Source organism: Myotis nattereri (assembly GCF_964212035.1).
Source record: "Myotis nattereri genome assembly, chromosome: 5".
NCBI classification, from domain to species: Eukaryota; Metazoa; Chordata; class Mammalia; order Chiroptera; family Vespertilionidae; genus Myotis; species Myotis nattereri.
Window position 1 is genome coordinate 2,608,201 of NC_138080.1, and position 20,995 is coordinate 2,629,195.

Here is a 20,995-nt window from a genome sequence, read left to right on the forward strand (position 1 = left end):
GTGAACGGGCTGACACAATACTTGTTTCACAAAGGTACACTAGGAGCTTTCAAGAACCCTTCAAATTAAGCACAACACACGGTGCCTGTCCCCTATGAAAAGACTCCCCTTTTCCTGACATTTTTAATTTCACAAAATAAAACCTACAAAAAAATAATTTCTTCCTCTATTTAAGAAATGATCCCTGTTGTTTTAAATATCAGGATGCGTAGCAGTGCCTTCCTGGCATTCCTCTTCAGGTTTTAATTTCCTTTTAGGAAGTAAAGGTCAGCTCGGGCTTTCGGGACACCACCGACTGGGAGGGTCGCTGCCTCCGGCTCCGGCAGGAGTGGCCCCTGGCTCCCCGATGGCCCCCACGCCCCCAGCAGCACGGGGCGGCGGGCATTCCCAGGCGTGGGGTTCGGCTATGGGGGTACTGCTCCCAGGCATGGCTGGGGGGGTGCAGGGGCCAGAAGGGGCCTTACCTTTATCTCCGTCACCTGGCGCTTTCTTGCCAAAATAATCACAAATCACGCCCGCGTCTTCGCTGTGGCGGCAGTTGTGCCGGCCGATCTCCTGCTTGAGGCAGTCGGCCAGGGCCCGCTCGCCGCCCGTGCACGCCACGTTGTCCAGGTGGATGGGCCCCCGTCCTTCCCCGAAGTACGCCATGGCCCGCGCCCTGGCGGGGCCCCTGCAAGACAGCACCGGGCCTGAGGGCGCCCGCCGCGGGGCCAGAGCAGCCACTCGCCCCGGGGCCCGTGCACCCTGGCCGGCCGTCCCTGTGGATGGCTGCAGAGGACGAGCTGAGGGAACAGCCTCTCGCTGTGTCACCGGGTCCCTCCGCCCGAAGGTGTCCTGCTTAGTGGGCACGGGCTCGGCGTCACTCTAGTCCGGAAGTGACCGTCGAGGAGCTGACTGCTGCCCGTGCCCTTCCTCATCCCCTTGCTTATCAGCTCCCAGCACCGAAGCCACTGCCGTCTTCAGAGCTCAGGGACGCCCCCGTGGCAGCCCTTAGAGCGACCTTCGGGGGCTTTTAAAATGAAAATGCAGCCAAACCCATCGCCGGCCTGGGGCGGGCTGGGTATGAAGTGGAGGACTGTCTCACCCCCACGCTGTGCACTCGAAACTAACACAAAATCACACTGAATGCAAAGTAATTGGAAAAAACTAAAATTTAGCAAAACCCGAGCCCCACCTGACCGCACGGAAGGAGAGCCGTGGCTGGGGCCAGGCCTGGGCAGGTCTCTACGTCCCCCGCGACTTAAGGGCACGACCGAGGCCAATGCCGCTGCTGCCGGGGGCGTCGCTGGCTCTGCGCCTGTGCCCGCGGCCCACGGCTTCCCTCCCAGCTGAATCCGGAAATCAAGCCCCTCCCTGCTCCCCACACCAAGAAACAAGATTATTTGAGGACAGCTTTCATGTACAGATGCGTTTCTCCTGTGTCTTCCCATTAGGGTTGTGATGGGTCATTTATTAGGTCTTCTACCTGCAGTACAGACCTAATATTTTTTCACATCGGTCTCAATGATTGCCACGTGTATTCCTGGATTTTTGTTTGTTTTTGTACCTTCTATAAAAGAGATTTTTTCTTTTTATTTTCTACCTAGCCTATAGGAACATTAATGCTTTTGAAAATAATTATAGTTTATAATTTACATCAATGAACATGAGTTCTACTGTCCTTCCAGTTGAATCTCTTGGGTTTTCTAGGCGGACAATCATCCTATATAATAAAAGCCTAATACGCGAAGTGTCCAATCATTCAGTCGTCCGTTCAACCAATCAAAGTGTAATATGCTAATGATATGCTAAGGCTGCTCAACTGCTCACTATGATGTGCACTGACCACCAGGGGGCAGATGCTCCGACCGGTAGGTTAGCTTGCTGCTGGGGTCCAGCCAATCGGGACTGAGTTAGATGGGCCGGACACGCCCTGGAGCCCTCCCACAGTCCCTCTCTGGCCCTGATCGTGCACCTGTGGGGTCCCTCAGCCTGGCCTGCACCCTCTCGCAGTCTGGGACCCCTTGGGGAATGTTGGAGAGATGGTTTCAGCTCAATCCCGCAGGACACTCCCCTTGGGAGGGTGCCAGACGCAGGGCTCATGGCTGGTGAGCGCTGCTGCAGCGTGAGCCTCTCCTGATCAGGACTAATTGGACGTGAGCCCGCGGCAGGCACAGTGGGGCCATGATGAGCGAGAACAGCAGGTAGGAGCTGCAGGCGGTGTTGGACTGGGTTTTGGCCCGATCCCTGCAGGCCACCCAGAGGGACCCCACCTGTGCACAAATTCATGCACCGGGCCTCTAGTTATTTATATTACAGTTCTGAAGTCCTTTTCAGTACTGATACTTCAATTCTACTTTTAAAAATATGAGCAAAACAAGAGAGAGGAGGGCGGGGATAAAAATATCAGTGAGAGCCCGAGCTGGTTTGGCTTGGTGGATAGAGCGTTGGCCTGGAGACTGAAGGGTCCCAGGCTCGATTTGGATCAAAAGCATATATCTCCGTTGCAGGCTCCATCCCTGGTCCTGGTCACAGAGCTGTGCAGGAGGCAACCAATCGATGTCTCTCTCACATTGATGTGTCTCTCTCTTGTCTCTCCCTCTCCCTTCCCCTCACTAAAAATCAGTGGAAAAATACCCTTGGGTGAGGATTTAAAAAAAAGAAAATTATCAATGAGAGAAACATTGATTGGCTGCCTCCTGCATCCCCCTATTGGGGATTGAGCCTGCAACCTGGGCATGTGCCCTGACCCAGAATCGAACTGCGACCTCCTGATGCATGGTGGACGCTCAGCCACGGAGCCACGCCGGCTGGGCCGGTACCTCACTTACTGGTGATGAGCGGGACTTCCTGAGTCACGGCCGCTGTAGCAGGCATCCTTGTTTTGTTCCTATTTGATGCATGTTCATGACATAAAATTAAGGTGGTTTTACTTTATTCTCAGGTTCCTAAGAAATATAATTATTACTGATTTTTAATAACTTTTCAACATTAAGATGATTAGATTTATTTTTATTTATAGACAACTCAAGCACATTAACTGAACACTTCAGCTCTAAGCACTCGTATTTTTCAGAAGATTCCAGCTGTTTGTGCTAAGTTGCTCTTTTATGCTGTTGGGTTCAACTTGTTAATATTTTGTGTAGAATTTTTTTTTAATATATTTTATTGATTTTTTACAGAGAGGAAGGGAGAGAGATAGAGAGTTAGAAACATAGATTTTCGAGAAATATCGATCAGCTGCCTCCTGCACATCTCCCACTGGGAGATGTGCCCGCAACCCAGGTACATGCCCTTGACCGGAATCGAACCTGGGACCTTTCAGTCCGCAGGCCGACGCTCTATCCACTGAGCCAAACCGGTTTCGGCAGTGTAGAATTTCTTATGCAAATCCATGAGACTGGGTTATGGTTTTCTTTGTCTATGTGCACTTTGTCTTGAAAGCAAGTCACAGTAGCCTTATCAACTGGATGGAAATATTTGTCTGTTTCTGTTCATTTTTTTCATTTTTATTCCTTGGTGTGCAACCATTTCTGGGACTCAGGCACCCTCTGTCTTGAAGACAGTGAACTCTCCAGTAGCGGATCAGAGTCATGTCTCCCAGGGAAAGTCATGCATGTGGTTCCTATCTGCTGCTTCAACTTTGATAATTATATTTTTGTTGAAAATGTAGCTTCCGAGGGAACTGTCCATATCGTGTACATTTCCAGATGTCTTCGCTGAAAGTAGTTCACAGTTCCTGCGATTGTTAGCCTTTCTGTGTATCTGGGTTTATATCCCTTTTCTCATCTCTACTGTTTACTGTGTCTCCTCCCTTCTCAGTCAGAATCGTGAGAAAGTGTTGCTTAGTAACCTTTGTTAAAAATTAAACTAAAAAAGAGAGAAAAAAAACTAATTGTTGATGTGGATGAGTAATGTGCAGCAATTTGAAATTCCAATAGGCATAACCTGAAATTGAACAATTAACAGCAGGCAGAAACGAGTATCACAGATGATTCTCAAGCATTTGAGGAGTGAGGATGAGTGGAGGTAGAAGGTATATAACAGGGTGCTAAACGTCTTGATATTTTTCAGGAAGCAGAAGTTACAGATAATAATTTTTGAAATGGGTAAGAAAACATGGCAGTATGTTTGCTAAAAATTTAGAGAACTTCTAGTAAAACAGTAAGAATGCTGAACTTCGGTACATTAGAGGAAAAAAAAATAGGAAATTGGATTAAAAGGCAGAAGGGTACAGAGAGACAGTAATGCATGGCATTAGCATAAATGTGGCAAGTACAACTAAATAGGTAGCAAATGAAGTTAGGACTCACTCAATAAAACAAAAGGGTAATTGGTTAATAATTTATCAATCAACTTACAGACTAAAAAGAATGCAGCAGCCCTAACCAGTTTGGCTCAGTGGATAGAGCGTCGGCCTGTGGACTGAAGGGTCCCAGGTTCGATTCCGGTCAAGGGCATGTACCTTGGTTGTGGGCACATCCCCAGTTGGGGGTGTGCAGGAGGCAGCTGATCGATGTTTCTCTCTCATCGATGTTTCTAACTCTCTATCCCTCTCCCTTCCTCTCTGTAAAAAATCAATAAAATATATTTTGAAAAAAAGAATGCAGCATTCAATAAGTAGGAATTAGAGAACATTTTTACTAATAAAAGTGCATGATTAAATGAAGACATTCTCAATGATACAGTGAAATCAAATACATTTTTCTTTGACTTTTTATTTATTTTAAATATATTTTTATTGATTTCAGAGAGGAAGAGAGAGGGAGAGATGGAAACATCAATGATGAGAGAACCATGGATCGGCTGCCTCCTGCACGCCCCACACAGGGATCGAGCTCACAACCCAGGCATGTGCCCTGCCCAGCTGACATCTGTTTAATAAATAAGGACTATGTCATCTGTAGCAAAGAGAGAAGAGACTCCACCCCCCACACCCCCAGTCGGGGTGGCAGTGACGCATAGAGGGAACTTCAAGGAGACAGGGAGCTCTAACATTCACCCTTAACCTGGGTGTCAGGGCTTAGCGGGAATCGATATTCAGATCCTCAAATTCATGTTTAGTCTCCCTAAAAGCTGGTCTTGCTGAAATCAAGAAGAACTTCTCTTTCAAAAAGTCCCTTCTCCCCCCTCACAAGAGAAAGGCATACCTTTCACCGTCCAGAATCCTACTGTAGCATGTTCCTCCAAGACTTAAGCCTCTAACGTGGCCAAACAGTTCAGAATAGATGATGCAATGGTCCCTTCGTTACTACAAGCACCACAAAGCCAATCCACAGGTCTAATTAAGTGGGGGCTTGAGTCAACTCTTACCTCCTATGTTTAATAATTATTTGTTGTTTTAATCAGTTGTGCACTAGAAATTTAAAAATCCAGAGAGGAACCTGTTAGAAGAATTTGATTTCTCTTTCGTGCACTGTGTGTGTGTGTGTATGTGTGTGTGTGTGTGTGTGTGTATGTATATATAAGTACACACACATTTTTTAAAGCATAATGAATTCTGTGGGGAAAGCAATTTAAATGACAATTTCAAGGAGAAAAACAAGCTATGTAAAATTTGTGAAGGGCAAAGAAGAGCTTGCTCGTGTATTTTTAAACTCAGTGACAGAATGTCACTCCCTGTGATATTTATATTTCATTGGATGTGATTAAAGAGGGATGTGACTGCTCTATTTTTAAATGTCATGTACAAATACACCAGACCTGAAAACCTTTGCAGCTACTGAGGTGTGAGATGCAATTAGATATACCTTTTTTTTTTTTTGCAAGACAAACAGCTCTCCTCCTGCAGGAGGGTGTGCATGCACATGGTCTGGGAGCATGCACACGGTCTGGGAGCACGCACACGGTCTGGGGGCACGCACACAGTCTGGGAGCACGCACACGGTCTGGGGGCACACGCACACGGTCTGGGGGCACGCACAGGGTCTGGGAGCACACACACACGGTCTGGGGGCACGCACAAGGCCTGGGGGCACGCACACGGTCTGGGGGCACGCACACGGTCTGGGGGCACACGCACACGGTCTGGGGGCACGCACACGGCCTGGGGGCACGCACAGGGTCTGGGAGCACGCACAAGGCCTGGGAGCACGCACACGGTCTGGGAGCACGCACACGGCCTGGGAGCACGCACACGGTCTGGGAGCACGCACACGGTCTGGGGGCACACGCACACAGCCTGGGAGCACGCACACAGCCTGGGAGCACGCACACGGCCTGGGAGCACGCACACGGTCTGGGAGCACGCACACGGTCTGGGGGCACACGCACACGGTCTGGGAGCACGCACACGGTCTGGGAGCACACACACGGTCTGGGAGCACGCACACGGTCTGGGGCACGCACACGGCCTGGGGGCACACACACACGGTCTGGGGGCACACGCACATGGTCTGGGAGCACGCACAAGGTCTGGGGGCACACACACACGGTCTGGGGGCACGCACAAGGTCTGGGAGCACGAACACGGTCTGGGAGCACGCACACGGCCTGGGGGCACGCACACGGTCTGGGAGCACGCACACGGCCTGGGGGCACGCACACGGCCTGGGAGCACGCACATGGTCTGGGAGCACGCACACGGTCTGGGAGCACGCACACGGTCTGGGAGCACGCACACGGTCTGGGGGCACACGCACACGGTCTGGGAGCACGCACACGGTCTGGGGGCACACACACACGGTCTGGGGGCACGCACACGGTCTGGGGGCACGCACACAGTCTGGGAGCACGCACACGGTCTGGGAACACACACCTACACTGAATGTACTTGATGTTAGGTCTCTGCCTAAACAGCAAAGGCTGCCGAAACCGGTTTGGCTCAGTGGATAGAGCGTCAGCCTGCGGACTGAAAGGTCCCAGGTTCGATTCCGGTCAAGGGCATGTACCTGAGTTGTGGGCACATCCACGGTAGAAGATGTGCAGGAGGCAGCTGATCGATGTTTCTCTCTCATCGATATTTCTAACTCTCTATCTCTCTCCCTTCCTCTCTGTAAAAAATCAATAAATTAAAAAAACAAAACAAAAAACAGCAAAGGCTGTTCTAAGTTGTGTGAAGGGAGACGGCGCGAATAATTGTGCAGTTCCGGAAGAATGCCACATGGAGGCCTGTGCTAAGGGACTGGCAGGAAGTTCAAAGGGGATGGCCGTCCTTCTGCCTTGGGCTGTTTAGTCACCTTGGCGCGTGAGCGGACGTCAGCACCTCTCTCTCAGCCTCGGAGACCGTGTGCCATGTGCTGGGCCTCCAGACATCACGTGACCCCTCAGGGACTAAGGCGGCTGACTTGCTGGTGACTGTCAGCACATCAAGGTGAGTTACCACCACCTTTCCTGGTCCATCACTTCGGTTCTGTCTCTCCCATGAAGGAATTGCATTTTAATGCTATTTGGACTCTCAGTGCTTCCAAGAACTTACCCTCCACTAGCACAGAGCTGGCTCGGAACGGGCCTCCGGACTTCTTACCAAGAAGGCCCAAGCCTTAGCAGCTGTAAGGTTTTCTTGATTGGTGTCTACGAACGGAGACTTTTAACAATTCAAACACAGGGAGACGACCCCTGCTCTAGTCACAACCCGTTCACCATTCTGTGCGTGTTCTCCCAGGAAACCCCACTTCCTAGTGGGAAGGCATTAAAACGCTCAAGTGCATTCACAGAGCAAATATCTAAATGATTCTCATTTAAATACTATTTGATGGGAAAATGTGGATTATGCACTAGAAGGTGATTATTCAATTTGTTATATAGGAACATTAAATTACTCTTTTACTTACTAAGGGACTTCATTAAAAAAACAATTACAAAGTAAAATATTCTTTCAATGCTTTTCCTGATCATTGTTACAGGAACACTATGGGAAATTGCTGCAGACGTTCACTAATGTTCATTAATCTGGACTATTTCTCACTTCAGTTCACCATTAGAGCTGAATGTAGAATGGACTAAGTCAGTGGTTCTCCACCTTGGCTGCACATTAGAATCACCTGGGAATCTTTTTAAAATCCTGATTTCTGGGCCTCATCCTCCGGAAATTCTGTTTCTTTGTTACTAATGTTGTGGTCCCACCCCATCACAAAGAAACAGAATTTCCGGAGGATGAGGCCCAGAAATCAGGATTTTAAAAAGATTCCCAGGTGATTCTAATTTGCAGCCAAGGTTGAGAACCACTGGACTAAGTGATGGTAAGTAAAAAGCAATGACAAAGGGAGATGGAAGTGAAAATGCATGATGGGTGTGCATAGGGGCTTCTTCCTTCCTTAACTGTGGCTCCAACACATGTGAGGATCAAACTTGGCCTTTCCCTGCATATTTCAAACATACTATGAGATTTCCTGGATCGTATCTACAGAAAAACTGAAGTATGGCCCTAGCCAGTGTGGCTCAGTGGTTGGGCATCATCCTGTGCACGTAGAGGTCACGGTTCCATTCCCAGTCAGGGCACAAGCCCAGGTTGTCAGCTCGATCCCGGGTGGAGGGCGTGCAGGAGGCAGCTGACTGCTGTTTCACTCTCACTTCGATGTTTCTCTCTCTCTCTCCCTCTCCCTTCCTCTCTTTCTAATAATAATTTTTTTTTAGAAAAGAAAGACAAAAAGGAAAACTGAAGTATGAACGATAAAACAGTCTAAAACAGCAATGTTCTTTAATGGCTGATTGTAAATAAGGAAATTCCCTGGGAAGGTAATGGAAGAACAGTTATAGATATATATGTGTGTGTGTGTGTATTCATGTTCAAATGGAGGAAGGAGTGTTAGAAATGTGTGATAAAGGAAACAAAAGAAATCACTGACTCAGTGCATGTAGGCATCTGAGGGAGGCTCACCCTGCCTGCCTCTGCGGCCTGCATTTTCAAAGCTGGAAATCCACGTCCCATGCCAATCGCGGACGCTGACAATGTGATCACCAGTAACGCACTCACTGCCCAGCGGGCAACTGCAATTGTAACTAGGTCCAAAACTGAACAGTAACTCGAAGTAACAGCTGAGTAACAGGAAACAAACTTTGAATTAAAACATTAGAAAAATATTTTTAAATTTTAATTAGAATAGAAATAATGTAGTCCTGGCTAGCATGGCTCCGTGGTTAGAGCGTCGGCCCACGCACCGAAGGGTGGAGGGCTTGTTTCTGGTCAAGGGCAGGTACCTGGGTTGATGGTTCAATCCCTGACCCTGGTCAGAGCTCATGCAGGAGGCAACCAATCCATGTGTCTCTCTCACATCCATGTTTCTCTCTCTCCCTGCCTCCCTCCCTTCCACTCTCTCTGAGAAAACAATGGGGAAAATATCCTCTGGTGAGGATTAACAAAACAAGTAAATAAAATAGAAATACTTTTAAAAATAAAAATGTATCCAGCATAGAACAACTAGTTAAATGTGCACACAGGTGTACAAAGCAGGGTACAGCTTAAAATCCAAACCACTATTCGTAACCCGCTACGAGCTGGGCAGTGTGTGCGCATTGGCTGAAACGCCCCAGCTCTCTACACGGAACACGTTTCCGATATTTGCACACTCACTGTATACCTGCACGAAGCCTCAACCCCCTGCATGGCTGGGGAGGCCACAGGAGGGGCCCTGCCTCCCTGTGTCCGCTCTCACAGTGGGCACAAGCGTCCTCCTGCCGGCTGGTGAGGGCCGTGCGATCGCTGGGGCTGGGGCTGAGCGGAGCCTGGGAGCCTGGGAGCCCGTGGACGCCCCCGCACACGCACACAGCCCCAGCGCTCAGGAGAGCTAGGCACCAGCATGGGCCATCGAGGCAGTGAACGTGTCCACAGAGACAGCACAGGGAAGGCAAAGACAAGGGGCAGCTGGAGACGGCCCAGGCTGGCCATCTGCAAGCCCAGGAGCCGGATGAAGGCCTTAGTCCAGAAGCACAGGGCTCACTGTCCATGCGTTTACAGAGCGTCACTGCCTCGTACACTGACAGCCACTCACTGTCACTAACTCCACAGCCTCTCAGGCGACCGCACGAGACAGACACCACGCAGGATGGGCTAGCTTAGCCCCTGCTGGCAGAGCAGTATGTGGAGTCAAGTTATTACACGACTAGAGGCCCAGTGCACAAAATTTGTGCACAGGTAGGGTCTCTAGCGGCTGCCGGCTGCCGGCTGGGGCCTCCCTTCCCCGGCTGCCAGCTGGGGCCTCCCTTCGTTCTGCGCTGCCCCCTGGTGGTCAGCACACATCATAGCGAGCGATTGAACTCCCGGCCGGTTGGTTGAACTCCCAAGGAGACACTTTGCATATTAGGCTTTTATATATAGAGACATTTGTTATTAAATAAAAGCTACATGTGTATGTGACACATTGTATGTCTCTTGTGAGAAGACAGAAAATTTTAAACACTCTACTTAGTATTCTTTACAGTTCGGAATGAGATCATGTAAATTAATTTTCAAGAAATAACTCGCTGGAACGAGGCTTTAAAGACTCAGAAGCGCCCATGAAGTACCCAGCCGAGCAACCAGGCTCCCTTACCTGTGGCCGAGCTGCCGGCAGGTCACAGCCGCGTCCCGGTCAGTCCAGCCGTCGTCACAGATGGTTCCCCACTGGCCCTGGAGGAAAACCTCCACGCGCCCCTCTCTCTCATTTTCTCCGTCCACCAGCCTGATGGGAAAACCTAGGGCATGACCCGAAAGTGTTAGGAAACCAAACATGCAATGGAACAGACGCAGGGGACTTCCCCAAACATAACTTGTTCTCTTTTTTAAAAAAAAATGTATTTCTGTATTGATTTCAGAGAGGAAGAGAGAAGGAGAGAGAGACAGAAACATCAATGATGAGAGAGAATCATTGATCATCTGCCTCCTGCACACCCTCCACTGGGGATCAAGCCGCAACCCAGGCATGTGCCCTTGGCCGGAATCGAACCTGGGACCCTTCAGTCTGCAGGCTGACGCCCTATCCACTGAGCCACTGGGCAATGGAGAGAGAGAAGGGACAACAAAAACTCTCCCCTTCGGCCTGATCTTGTGAAGCTGGGAGGCCACTGCTCAGCTCTGCAGTCCCAGCACCTAGAACGGCCAGCAGGGGGAGGGCAGGCGCCAGCTGCTGGGGAAGGAGGGAGGGAGGGAGGGGGGGGGGGCAGACTGTAAAGGTGTGGCTCAGTGGTTGAGTGCCAACCTAGGAACCAGGAGGTCACGGTTTGATTCCTGGTCAGGGTGCACGCCCGGGTTGCGGGCTCGATCCCCAGTGTGAGGAGGCAGCTGAACCAGGCTTCTCTCTCATCATTGAATCTTCTATCTAACCCTTCCTCTCTGAAATCAATATAAATATATATACTTAAAAAATAAAATAATAAAATAGTCGCGCCTGATTTTATTACCACTGACTCCCACTAGTGAATAGCAGGACATGCACTTGGAGCTTGTTATTTCGCGCCTGTCCGCTCACCTGGAACAGCCACGCTAAGACCTTCTGGGCATAAACCGACACGCAGGCCGGCGGCTGAGAGAGCGCCGAGCCTGGGAGACAGCAGCCCCGTGCGCAGAAGGGAGCGAGCGGGGAACAGAGGAGAGACACCTGGAGCATGGGCTCTGAGGGCGCAGGAGGGCACCGCCCCTGCCGGACCCAGAAGGGTAGGGGGCCCAGGGTGGCACCGTTCGGTCCAACGAGGCAAAGCCGTGCACCTTGACCACCTACGTGCCCAGCACGGTGACCCGGGGACCACAGTCCCGCCGTTTCACAGCATGAAGCTTCAGCTCCCCGTCTCAGGGCAGGAGGACGCCCAGGGGCCCACGCAGCCCCCGGGTAAGAGTGAGCGGCGCTGGTCATCAGGGCTCTGTGACCCGGCAGGAGAGGGGGCGTGGCAGCTCGCTCCTCCCTCGCTCAGATGTCGTGGCCGCACGTGTTTAGGAGGAGGCTTGGCTCTGGGTAAAGGAACGTAACCGAGGAGCAGACATCTGACAGTGTTGGTGGGAAGACTCAGAAGATTGGAATGGACATGACTGACCGTGAGAACAGGCAGGAGACAGTGAAAGGTCCAGACGAGGACCGTCCCCTGCGCCTGAGACAGACAGCGGCAGCGGCTGTGTCCTCACCCAGAGACGGCCGGTGTCCCTCGCCGCGCGGGGCACAGGCCACGCCCACGTCCTCGCGGTGGCTGCAGTCGTGGCGCCCCCACGGGGGCCGGGAGCACTGCAGGAGGCTGGTCTCCCGCCCGGAGCAGCTGACTTCGTCCAGCCAGATGGGCCCGGCGCTCTCCCCGAAGGGGCTGGCGGGGGCCTGCTTGCCGTACCTGCACAGCGAGACAGACACACGTGGAGGGCTTTGCCTGCGCCCCCCACCCCACGGGAAGCCGGCAGCCGGCCAGGTGTCCTGACCAGAGGACACGGCTCCTGACAACTCCGCACAGGGCACTGTCCGCGCCTCACACGTCCCACCCTCGTGCGGGCGCTGGCTGGCGCGGTGCAGCTAACGGGCCACCACCCTTTCTCCCTGCCCGTTCTTGGGTTCGGTCTGCCCTTTAACCCGCCAGCTGAGAGAACGCGGACCAAGAGCTAACCCTCGGGATCCTGGCCAGGCAGAGCACTGGGCCCGGAGCCGAGACCGCCGGCCCCACGTGGGCCTCTGACCAGCCTTCTGAGCTCCTGGGTCCCACCAGCTTTGCCGGCCTCTCTGGTCTCCTCTCCCCCAGAAGGAAAAGTGGGAGCAGCTCAGCGACTCCCGGCTCCGTGCCCATCAACATCAGGGCACTGACCACGTTCCCTGAGGGCACAGGAACGTGATCTTTTAAGCTTTTATGGAGGACACTTGCGTCCCAGCTGACTGTACCTGCGACCCTGCACCGCTGAGACCTGACACTCTAATAGCCGCTCCGGCACCGGACCTGCAACTAGCTCCACCTGTGCTCAGGCGCCTCCCGCAGCGCTTCCTCTCGCTCTGCTTCCTCTCGCTCTGCAAAGCGCCAGCAGCCAGAAGTCACCGGCTGAAGCTGGCCCAGTGCTCCCGGCCCCGAGTCCCTGTGGTTAAACTCCCTCGCACAGGCACGTGGGCATTCTGTACCGAGAACACGAGGACACCTCTCCGTGTGGCACGAGTCGGCCTCAGCCTCTCCCTGTGCACTCAGCCATCGCACATGCTTAACAGGAACAGCATCGAACAAACTAAAAACATGAAGCCCTCAATGGCTCATCTAAGACCTCCTAATGGGCCGACTCATCAAGGCTGGGCTAGGACAGAAATGGGCCTAAGTCCCGTCTCACTGTCACTGTCCACAGACACCGCCCTCCCACCAGGGGCGCCCACCCCATCACCCCGTCCACAGCAGCCACACCACAGACCCGTGTACACAGAGAAGCCCGGCCCAAGGCTGCTCAGACCCTGACCAGTATTTTCTTCCAACGATTCCCAGGCAAACTGCAGTATACAGTGCACACATGCCAATTCCAACAGTCATCCAGAACTTTCACAAATACCAGTGAGAACATTTTAGAACGTTGTAGGTGCAAAAACCAAAAACCAAAACCACCTAAATGGATTTGTGAAACAAAATAAATAAAGTAAGGGGAGCCCTAGCTGGTTTTGCCTCATGGATAGAGTGTCGGCCTGCAGACTAAAAGGTCTGGGGTTCGATTCCGGTCAAGGGCACATGCCCAGGTTGTGGGCTCGATCCCCAGTAGGGGGCATGCAAGAGGCAGCGGATCAATGATTCTCATCATTGATGTTTCTACCTCTTCCTCTCTCCCTCTCTGAAATCAATAAGAATATATTTTTTAAGGAAATATGGAGAAAAAAATCAGTGTCACTTGTTTACCCTAATAAAGAAAAATATAAAATAGCAAATAGAAGTTTTTATGAATCTTTCTAAATCTATGAAAATGACAGATAGCCCTCAGTCTAACAAATCACCTTGGAGATGAAATGACATTTATTAAGTACTCTCATTCTTTAAATATGATTATTTATTTGGCTGGTATGTCATGCCCCTTGACCTAATAACTACAGCCATAGTGCCCACAAAAATATTGGGCAACAACATGTGTTGACAGTACGATGGCAGTATTTATAACAGAAAAAACTAACCTAAATATTAAAGAAATCATGGCATACACATTCAGTGGAAACTATGCTGTCACTAAAAATTATGACTATGTAGTAAAATAGTGGTGAAAACGTGGATGGAAAAAGCCTATGCCCGCTGTTAGAACGATTATAAAGTTACACATCCAAGTTATACTGATGACTTGTAGCTGCACTGATATAGGAGTGGGAACATTATGGGCACTTTTGATTTTCTTCTTCAAACTTGGTAGTATTTTACATTACTTTCACAAATTAAAAAAATACGTATCCACCGTGGCCATGCCTGGCCTGAATGAAAGTATATTTTAAGTTTAATGCTTATTTGCAGTTAGCTCTGTCCTGAGCTGCAGTGAAACGATTTCGCCAGATTTCAGCACGACGGGAACCTGGACAAGAGGACAGACGGGCTCCCCTGAGCCCAGTGAGGCGCCGTCTGCGGGACTCCCGCCTCCTGCCCTGGAGTGCATTGTGGGGGGGCACCAAGCACGTCGCCCAAGTGTGACACCAGCTTTCACAGGGAGGCCGAGGGTGAGCTCCCAAGGCCGCCTCATGACAAGGAGGCTGTTTTCTCGGTGAAAGTGGGCACTGTCCTCGCATTCTGAGAAAGGGAATAAGGGAAGCCCAGAGCCCTGGCGCGGGCGCTCTGCCACGAGAGGCAGTGACGTCAGAGCTTCCGCGCAGGGGGGCGCAGGTGACACTGGGCACCCATAGCACACGGCCGATTCGAACAGACACCACGGGACAGGAAGCCACCGCCTCTAAGCCATCATTCCAGGAAAGGCCGCGGCAGGGAGGTGAGGGAGACAAACAACAAGACACGGCTATTTGTCAGCAGGGAAAATGTCCCTGTTTCTATTTCCTGCTGCATGGACAGGCCCGGGGGGCAGGCCGGGGAGAGAACGTGCGTTCCTGGAGCGGGAGGTACGAGCAAGGACTTCAATCGGCTTAAACAGACGTGGCTGCCGGGCCACGCGTCACCGGGCCTCACCTGAACCCCAGCTGCCGGCACACCACATGCGCATTCAGCTCCGTCCAGCCGTCGTCACAGACCGTCCCCCACTGGCCCCTGTGGTACACCTCCAGGCGGCCCTCGTGGCTGTCCTTCCCCCCTGCGAGTCTGAGGACGCCGTCTGTGAGGAGAAGGAGACACGAACATGAGCAAAACAATTCTCAGAAAAGAGCAAAACGACGTCTCATGTCACTAGAAGCATCGCCAGGCGCAGGTCTCTCTGACTCCAGGCCCCGAGGCCGCTGGGTGTCTCTAAGCACGACACACGCATCCCTGTCGTCCCTGCTCATCTGCGCTCGCGCTCTCCGAGCAGGAAAACATGCTGATGTAATTCCGTGGTAGCTGTTCGGGTTTCTCTGAATTAAATATTTGGGAAATGCCTGAGGCTTCAACCGCCTGAGGTCTGAGCAGTATTTGTCACGCAAACTTCAAAAGTAAGAAAACTAGTAACTTGGAAATAGTTCACAACTTTAGCTGCAAGGGGAAAAATTAAAACATGGAGCCCGGACATGACTGTGGCCCAAGAGGAGGCTCCCGGTGATGCACTGGCTGCCGCAGGCGCTGTGGGCCTCAGACCTGGCACGGGGCGCGCCTCCGGGCGCCTCCCCGTCACCCAGATTTGAATTTGAACCTTATGAACTCAACGAGTGTTAATTCCCAGAGAACCCTGCAACTACGTTCTAAGCAGATTCACAACACAATAAATGTATCCCCAGAAAGTAGACTTCACAGCCATTGCCACCCAAAATAATCCAAATACTGTCCCAAATGGAACATATAAATAATCTTGGGCAAAAGTCACACTTTTCATGAATCTCGGATCTTTTAAAGCACAAGCATGTCTCTTAGAAGGACCTGGTGTAACACTACAGTCCGCCCAGCGCTGCGGCCTCGCGGCCACACCACAGGCTGGCCACGCGGACAGGCAGGCGCCCCGGCCGGCCTCGGCAGAATGCTGTGCTCCTACTGTGCTCAGTAAACGTGTTGTTCTGCTGATGAAAACAACAGTATGCACAGACCTTGGTAATGAAAAACTGTAACTTCAGCACTTCGTAGGCCCTAAGGTTTTTTTTTAATTTCTTTTAAACACAGTTTAAAACCCCACATTTTCGAATTTTTTACTATAGACACAGTGGCTCTGTGATGACCTGCCTTCCCCTGGTGTGCACGTCCCCCTTCTGCCCCCGGACGTGTAAGTGCGTGTGTGCGTGCGTGTGTGCGTGCGTGTGTGCGTGCGTGTGTGTGTATGAGTGTACACACGCCTCAGCCCTCCAGCACGCCCTTCTTCGGCACGTGGCGGGGCGGATGGCAGCGCTGTGGCCTGGCGCGGTCTGACAGTGGAGCGCACCACGGTGGCCCTGGTTGCTTTGATGGTGCTGGCTCAGGACCCCGCCCTGCAGTTCCACCAGCTGCGAGCACATTCTGAGAGTCAATACAGGTTCAAAGAGGAATGGACTGGCAGTCTAATACCTAAAATGCGACGTTTACCACTGCACGCGATTTTCATTATTGGGGATAACTAGTCCATAAGGAAACAAAGTCATATTTTGCAACAAAATCATATATTCTGACCTAGCTTTACAGGACTGTATACCCTTTATTTTTTAAATATGTTTTTATTGATTTTTAGAGAGAGAGGAAGGAATTGGGAGAGATAAAAACATCGATGAGAAACATCATCGATCGGCTGCCTCCCGCACGCCCCCCACTGGGGATCAAGCCCACAACCCAGGCCTGTGCCCTGACTGGGAATCGAACTGGTGACCTCTGGGCTCATGGGTCGATACTCAGCCACTGAGCCACGCCAGCCGGGCAGCACTGTATACTCTCCCGGTGAAAACTCAGCAATGTCTTTAAGTAAGGGGATAGCGTTTTAGCAGACCATTCCTGTTAGGTTTTGTCGGGCGTGTTTACTTTTATGCTCTGTTAGTAAGACTACCTACACTGAGACAAAGCAAGGAGCAGCCCACAGGAGCTGGGCCGGAGCTGCCGGGGCCGGGGACGCCTACCCGTCAGAGGGGTGCAGGACACCCCGGCGTCCTCTCCGTGGCCACAGTTGTGCTCGCCCCAGGAGCCCTTCGGACACTCCTCGATGGCCAGCTCGTTGCCGGTGCAGCGCACCTCGTCCAGCAGCACCGGGCCAGACCCCTCCCCGAAGTAGGCCCGCGTCCACGCTCTGGCGACGCCACTGGCAGGACAAGAAGTGCGTTAGACACGGAGGGTCTGACGTCCTGCGGCTCCTGGTGGAAGTTTAACAGGATGAGCCCACACTTTCCCTCGTCATCGCTCCGCAGTCGCCCACGCCCTCCCGCACCGTGGTTGCGTGGTCGCTGCTCTTTATGTTCTTGGCCGTGACACGTGCTCCCAAGGCCCTGGTCGTGCACAACGGCCTCTCCTTTCAGAGGAAGGCACCTGGGTGTTGGCGCGCAGGCCGTCCCGGAAGAGCCGCACCCCGGCTCCCCTCCCGGAGGACGACATCCGCTTGTTTATTGGTTGTAAAATACACGTAACATAAACCTACCATTTCCAGTGTTTTTAAGTGTGCACTTCAGTGGCATTAACACATGCACACTGTGCAAGGTCACACCATCGTCTGCAGACCCTGCCAGCATCCTGCGGGGACTCCCACACCTCCGAGCAGCAGGGCTGGCCAGCGGCCCTGGGGGCAGTGCCATGGCCCCTCCTCCCGCTGACCCAGGCTGGGCGCGGCTGCAGCCCCGGCACTATCAGGGCCCTCAGTGGCCAAAGGAGACAGAACTGCGAGGAGGAGGAGGAGGAGGAGGAGGAGGAGGAGGAGGAGGAGGAGGAGGAGGAGGAGCCTGGGCCCAGGACTGCGGACCCGGACCTGGACCCGCCCTAATGGTGCCTCTGGTCCCTTCCTGAGAGAGAAAGAAGCTGGTTGCAGCCACTGCTGCTTTCAGCTCTTACAGCCAAACGCCTTCCTAAGGGAAACACCGCCTCACGCGGATCACTGTCTAACTGTGCTTCTCCCCGGAGTGCCGCGGCACCGGGACCGCTCGGCGCCGGCCAGGCCTGCCCAGGCGCGGCCAGGACACTGCACGCCCAGCTCCCCTCGGCCTCTCACTCCCAGACCAGAGCATCTCACTGCTGTTTACTGTTTAATGACGCTGCACGCACCCCATTATTTTAGCTGCCCTTTTCCCATAACATTACAACTACCTTGAGAATTTACAACCAAATATATTGAAAAAAAGCGCGCTAGTTACAATACCCCAGGAATGGTGAAGTCTCGCAGAGTAAATTTATGGTTAAAGAGGAACTTGTTTGACTCATTTCACTAGATACTATGGAAGTTTCTCGTAAGAGAACACGTCTGAAGTAATCTGAAAGTAAACCCTTTAGATGCCAGGGAAGCCAATTACTGCTTCCGCCCACCCGGCCTGGGTGCCCTGCAGATGGTGCCACAGGGGAAGGAAGGAATTCACAGGAGGCGGCGGAGGAAACCGTAACAAAAGGAGCGGCAGGTGGAGGAGGGTGTTTGGGCGGAGTTAACATTTTACAGCTTAGAGTCCGACACTGACCGCTAGCTGACGTCTGTCACACAGTGAACAACAAGAGTCCGCCCCAGCAAAGGTTAAAGGTGAGCATCTACTGCTAACTGGGCAGATTTTAAAGGGAAAAAGGGCATTTTCCTAACACAAGTGATAATGTCAAAGCAACCTGATGTGGTGAGCAGATGTGTTTGCTTTGCTAAGGGACAGACAGTGACAGTGATAGACAGGACGCCATCTCTAGTCTCCTGGACAGAAGCCACGAGCGCTCGGTTAACGGGGCTTTTAAAGCCATGTGTTTGGTGGCTGTGATGTGGGTCTGTGTGCCACAGAAGAGAGCCACAGACATCACAGGCCCACGCTCACCGACCGGGCCGAAGCAGACGCTCCAGGCTGAGGCTGCAGAGCAAAGGCCGATGTGGGGACGGGCCTTCCGGTGCAAGGCTGGGCTCTGGCTGGGCTCCCCCCGCCACTTACAAAACTTTCCAGGCCCAAGAGGCTTCTTTTAAACACAGGGTGAGTAAACAAATAACTAAATAAACAAACACGGGGAGGCCCGCTCCTTCGCACGCTGTGAGGATGACCTGAAGCAGGGCCTCAGCCGCCTGGTCCCGCCCGACGGGCACGTGAGCAGCGCCCCCTGCAGTTGGTGAGGGACACGCCTCCGGCTGAGCAAAGCGCCCACAATCCACTGGGCACCTGGCTCAGCAAACATCACAGTTTCCCTTCTCCCCGCTCCGCCAAGGCTGCGCTGGGCAAGTGTCGCGGAGGGAGAATCCACTAAAATCCCAGCACGTCCGGGTTCACGTGGTAAATGCTTTTCCTCATCTGTTTGGTTTAAAGCGACTTTACAACAACACGTCTGTGCAGTCACGGCAGCCTCTGAGGCGCGGACCTGGGCGGCGTTTTATTCTCATTAGACGGGGCGGGCCTGGATGACCAGGGCGGACACGTCAGGTGCTCCCGCACGCACAGTGTTTCACAGAAGCCGCTGCCGTGGACACACAAAACTCAGGAAGCATGTATGTCCCCAGGAAGGTGCTTTTATACCAAATGCCCTGCAATAGTGTCCATAAGGCTGTGGAGAAGTTACAGGGTTTTAAGAGTCAGAGTGGAAGAGCTCTCCCTTCCACAAGGAAACCTGCTCACGGCCACCACGCTCCAGGGGCAGCGGGCCTGTGACCCCCGCTGACCACCACCCCCTCGCCTCCTCCCCTGGTTGTGAGCTGCTCCCAGAACCCGGGGCGTGAGTAATTGGACGGCGTGGTTTCCATGTGCCATGCCCATGCGAGGCTGGGTCGGAGGACGGGGTACCTGAGGCCCACTCCTTCCTGCGGGAGGGCCCAGGGGGCAGAGAGGGCGAAAGGCGGCCGGGGAGAAGCACACAGCCCGCTGCTCTGTGCTGGAGCGAGTGCTCGTCCACCTTCTATCAATGGCTGGGGAAACTCAAACAAAGATCTGATTCGTGGTGCGTGAAAATCACGTGAAATCCACGCTCCACCGCAGGGACGCAAAGCTTCGCCGGAACAAGCCCACGCACAGCTCCTGGGCTCTGGGAGCTTGCACCCCACAGAGGCACGGCCGGCTGCAAAGCCCAGGACTATCTGCCCTTCCCAGGCCAGCCTGCTGCCCCGTCCTGCCCCAAGGGAAAGGACTAATGCTGCAGACCTGCAGCCGGCTCAGAGCACACTGAAGGCAGGGGCGGGGCAGGGGGCGGGGCAGGGGCGGGGCAGGGCCGAGGGGCGAGGCTGATGGAGGCCGACTGGGCCAGGGGAGGCCAGACAGGAGAGCTCGGGAAAGGAGGTTAGCAGCCTGTGGGCCTTGGCCCTGGGACGGTGCTAGGAGAGGGAAGGATGTATGAAAACATTTTCAATCGGCACAGTCCACCGAGCGAGGATTCGGAGCTCTAAGAACACCAGGGGCCAATCTGGGAGGATATAGCATCTGATCCCAACCTCAACAGCAACAACAATAAATTCCAGGCTCAAAGACCCCCGTGTGGGAAGAAAGAAAGGAGGGGGGGAGGAGCAGGGAGGAAGGACAAAGAGAAGGCAGCAGGCAGGTTAACAAGTGCCTAGAATAAAAACACTTCCCGTAACCTTGCGAGTAAGACCTCCTGAACAATATTAGAAACCCAGATGTCGGAAAACTAAAAGTAAAACTCAGAGTTAAATTGAACTGCACGCAGATTTAAACTTCTGTAGAGCAGGACTGCTGAAACACAGTGTATCTCGGGTACTCTGTCCTAGTCAGAATCAAAAGGAAACTGACCATCTGGAAGAAATATTTCAACTATGTAACAGCAACCAAAGGGGGGAAAAACAAACTCCTAGAAATTAATATTGTGATGAAAGACAAAATAACTGATACACCCCAAAAATGGGGCAATGGAGACGATCAAGCTGTTCCCACAAAAAGCAATGTCCGTGGCCACGGACCATGTGGGGAAATGCACAACCTTACAGTGGCCAGATTAAAGC

At 52.6% G+C, this 20,995-nt stretch overlaps 1 protein-coding gene across 2 annotated transcripts in view; it reads right to left on the reverse strand.

The window, feature by feature from the left end:
• PRSS12 (serine protease 12) overlaps positions 1 to 20,995 on the reverse strand; it is a gene marked incomplete at its 5' end in the record, with an annotated part of 61,290 nt that overhangs the window by 12,786 nt on the left and 27,509 nt on the right. For both annotated transcript variants that reach the window (XM_081090716.1, XM_081090715.1), the window contains 5 exons: positions 465 to 670; positions 10,449 to 10,590; positions 12,011 to 12,207; positions 14,983 to 15,124; positions 17,013 to 17,191. In XM_081090716.1, the coding sequence (XP_080946842.1) occupies positions 465 to 670; positions 10,449 to 10,590; positions 12,011 to 12,207; positions 14,983 to 15,124; positions 17,013 to 17,191 (866 nt within the window). The remainder of the gene's footprint in view (positions 1 to 464; positions 671 to 10,448; positions 10,591 to 12,010; positions 12,208 to 14,982; positions 15,125 to 17,012; positions 17,192 to 20,995) is intronic.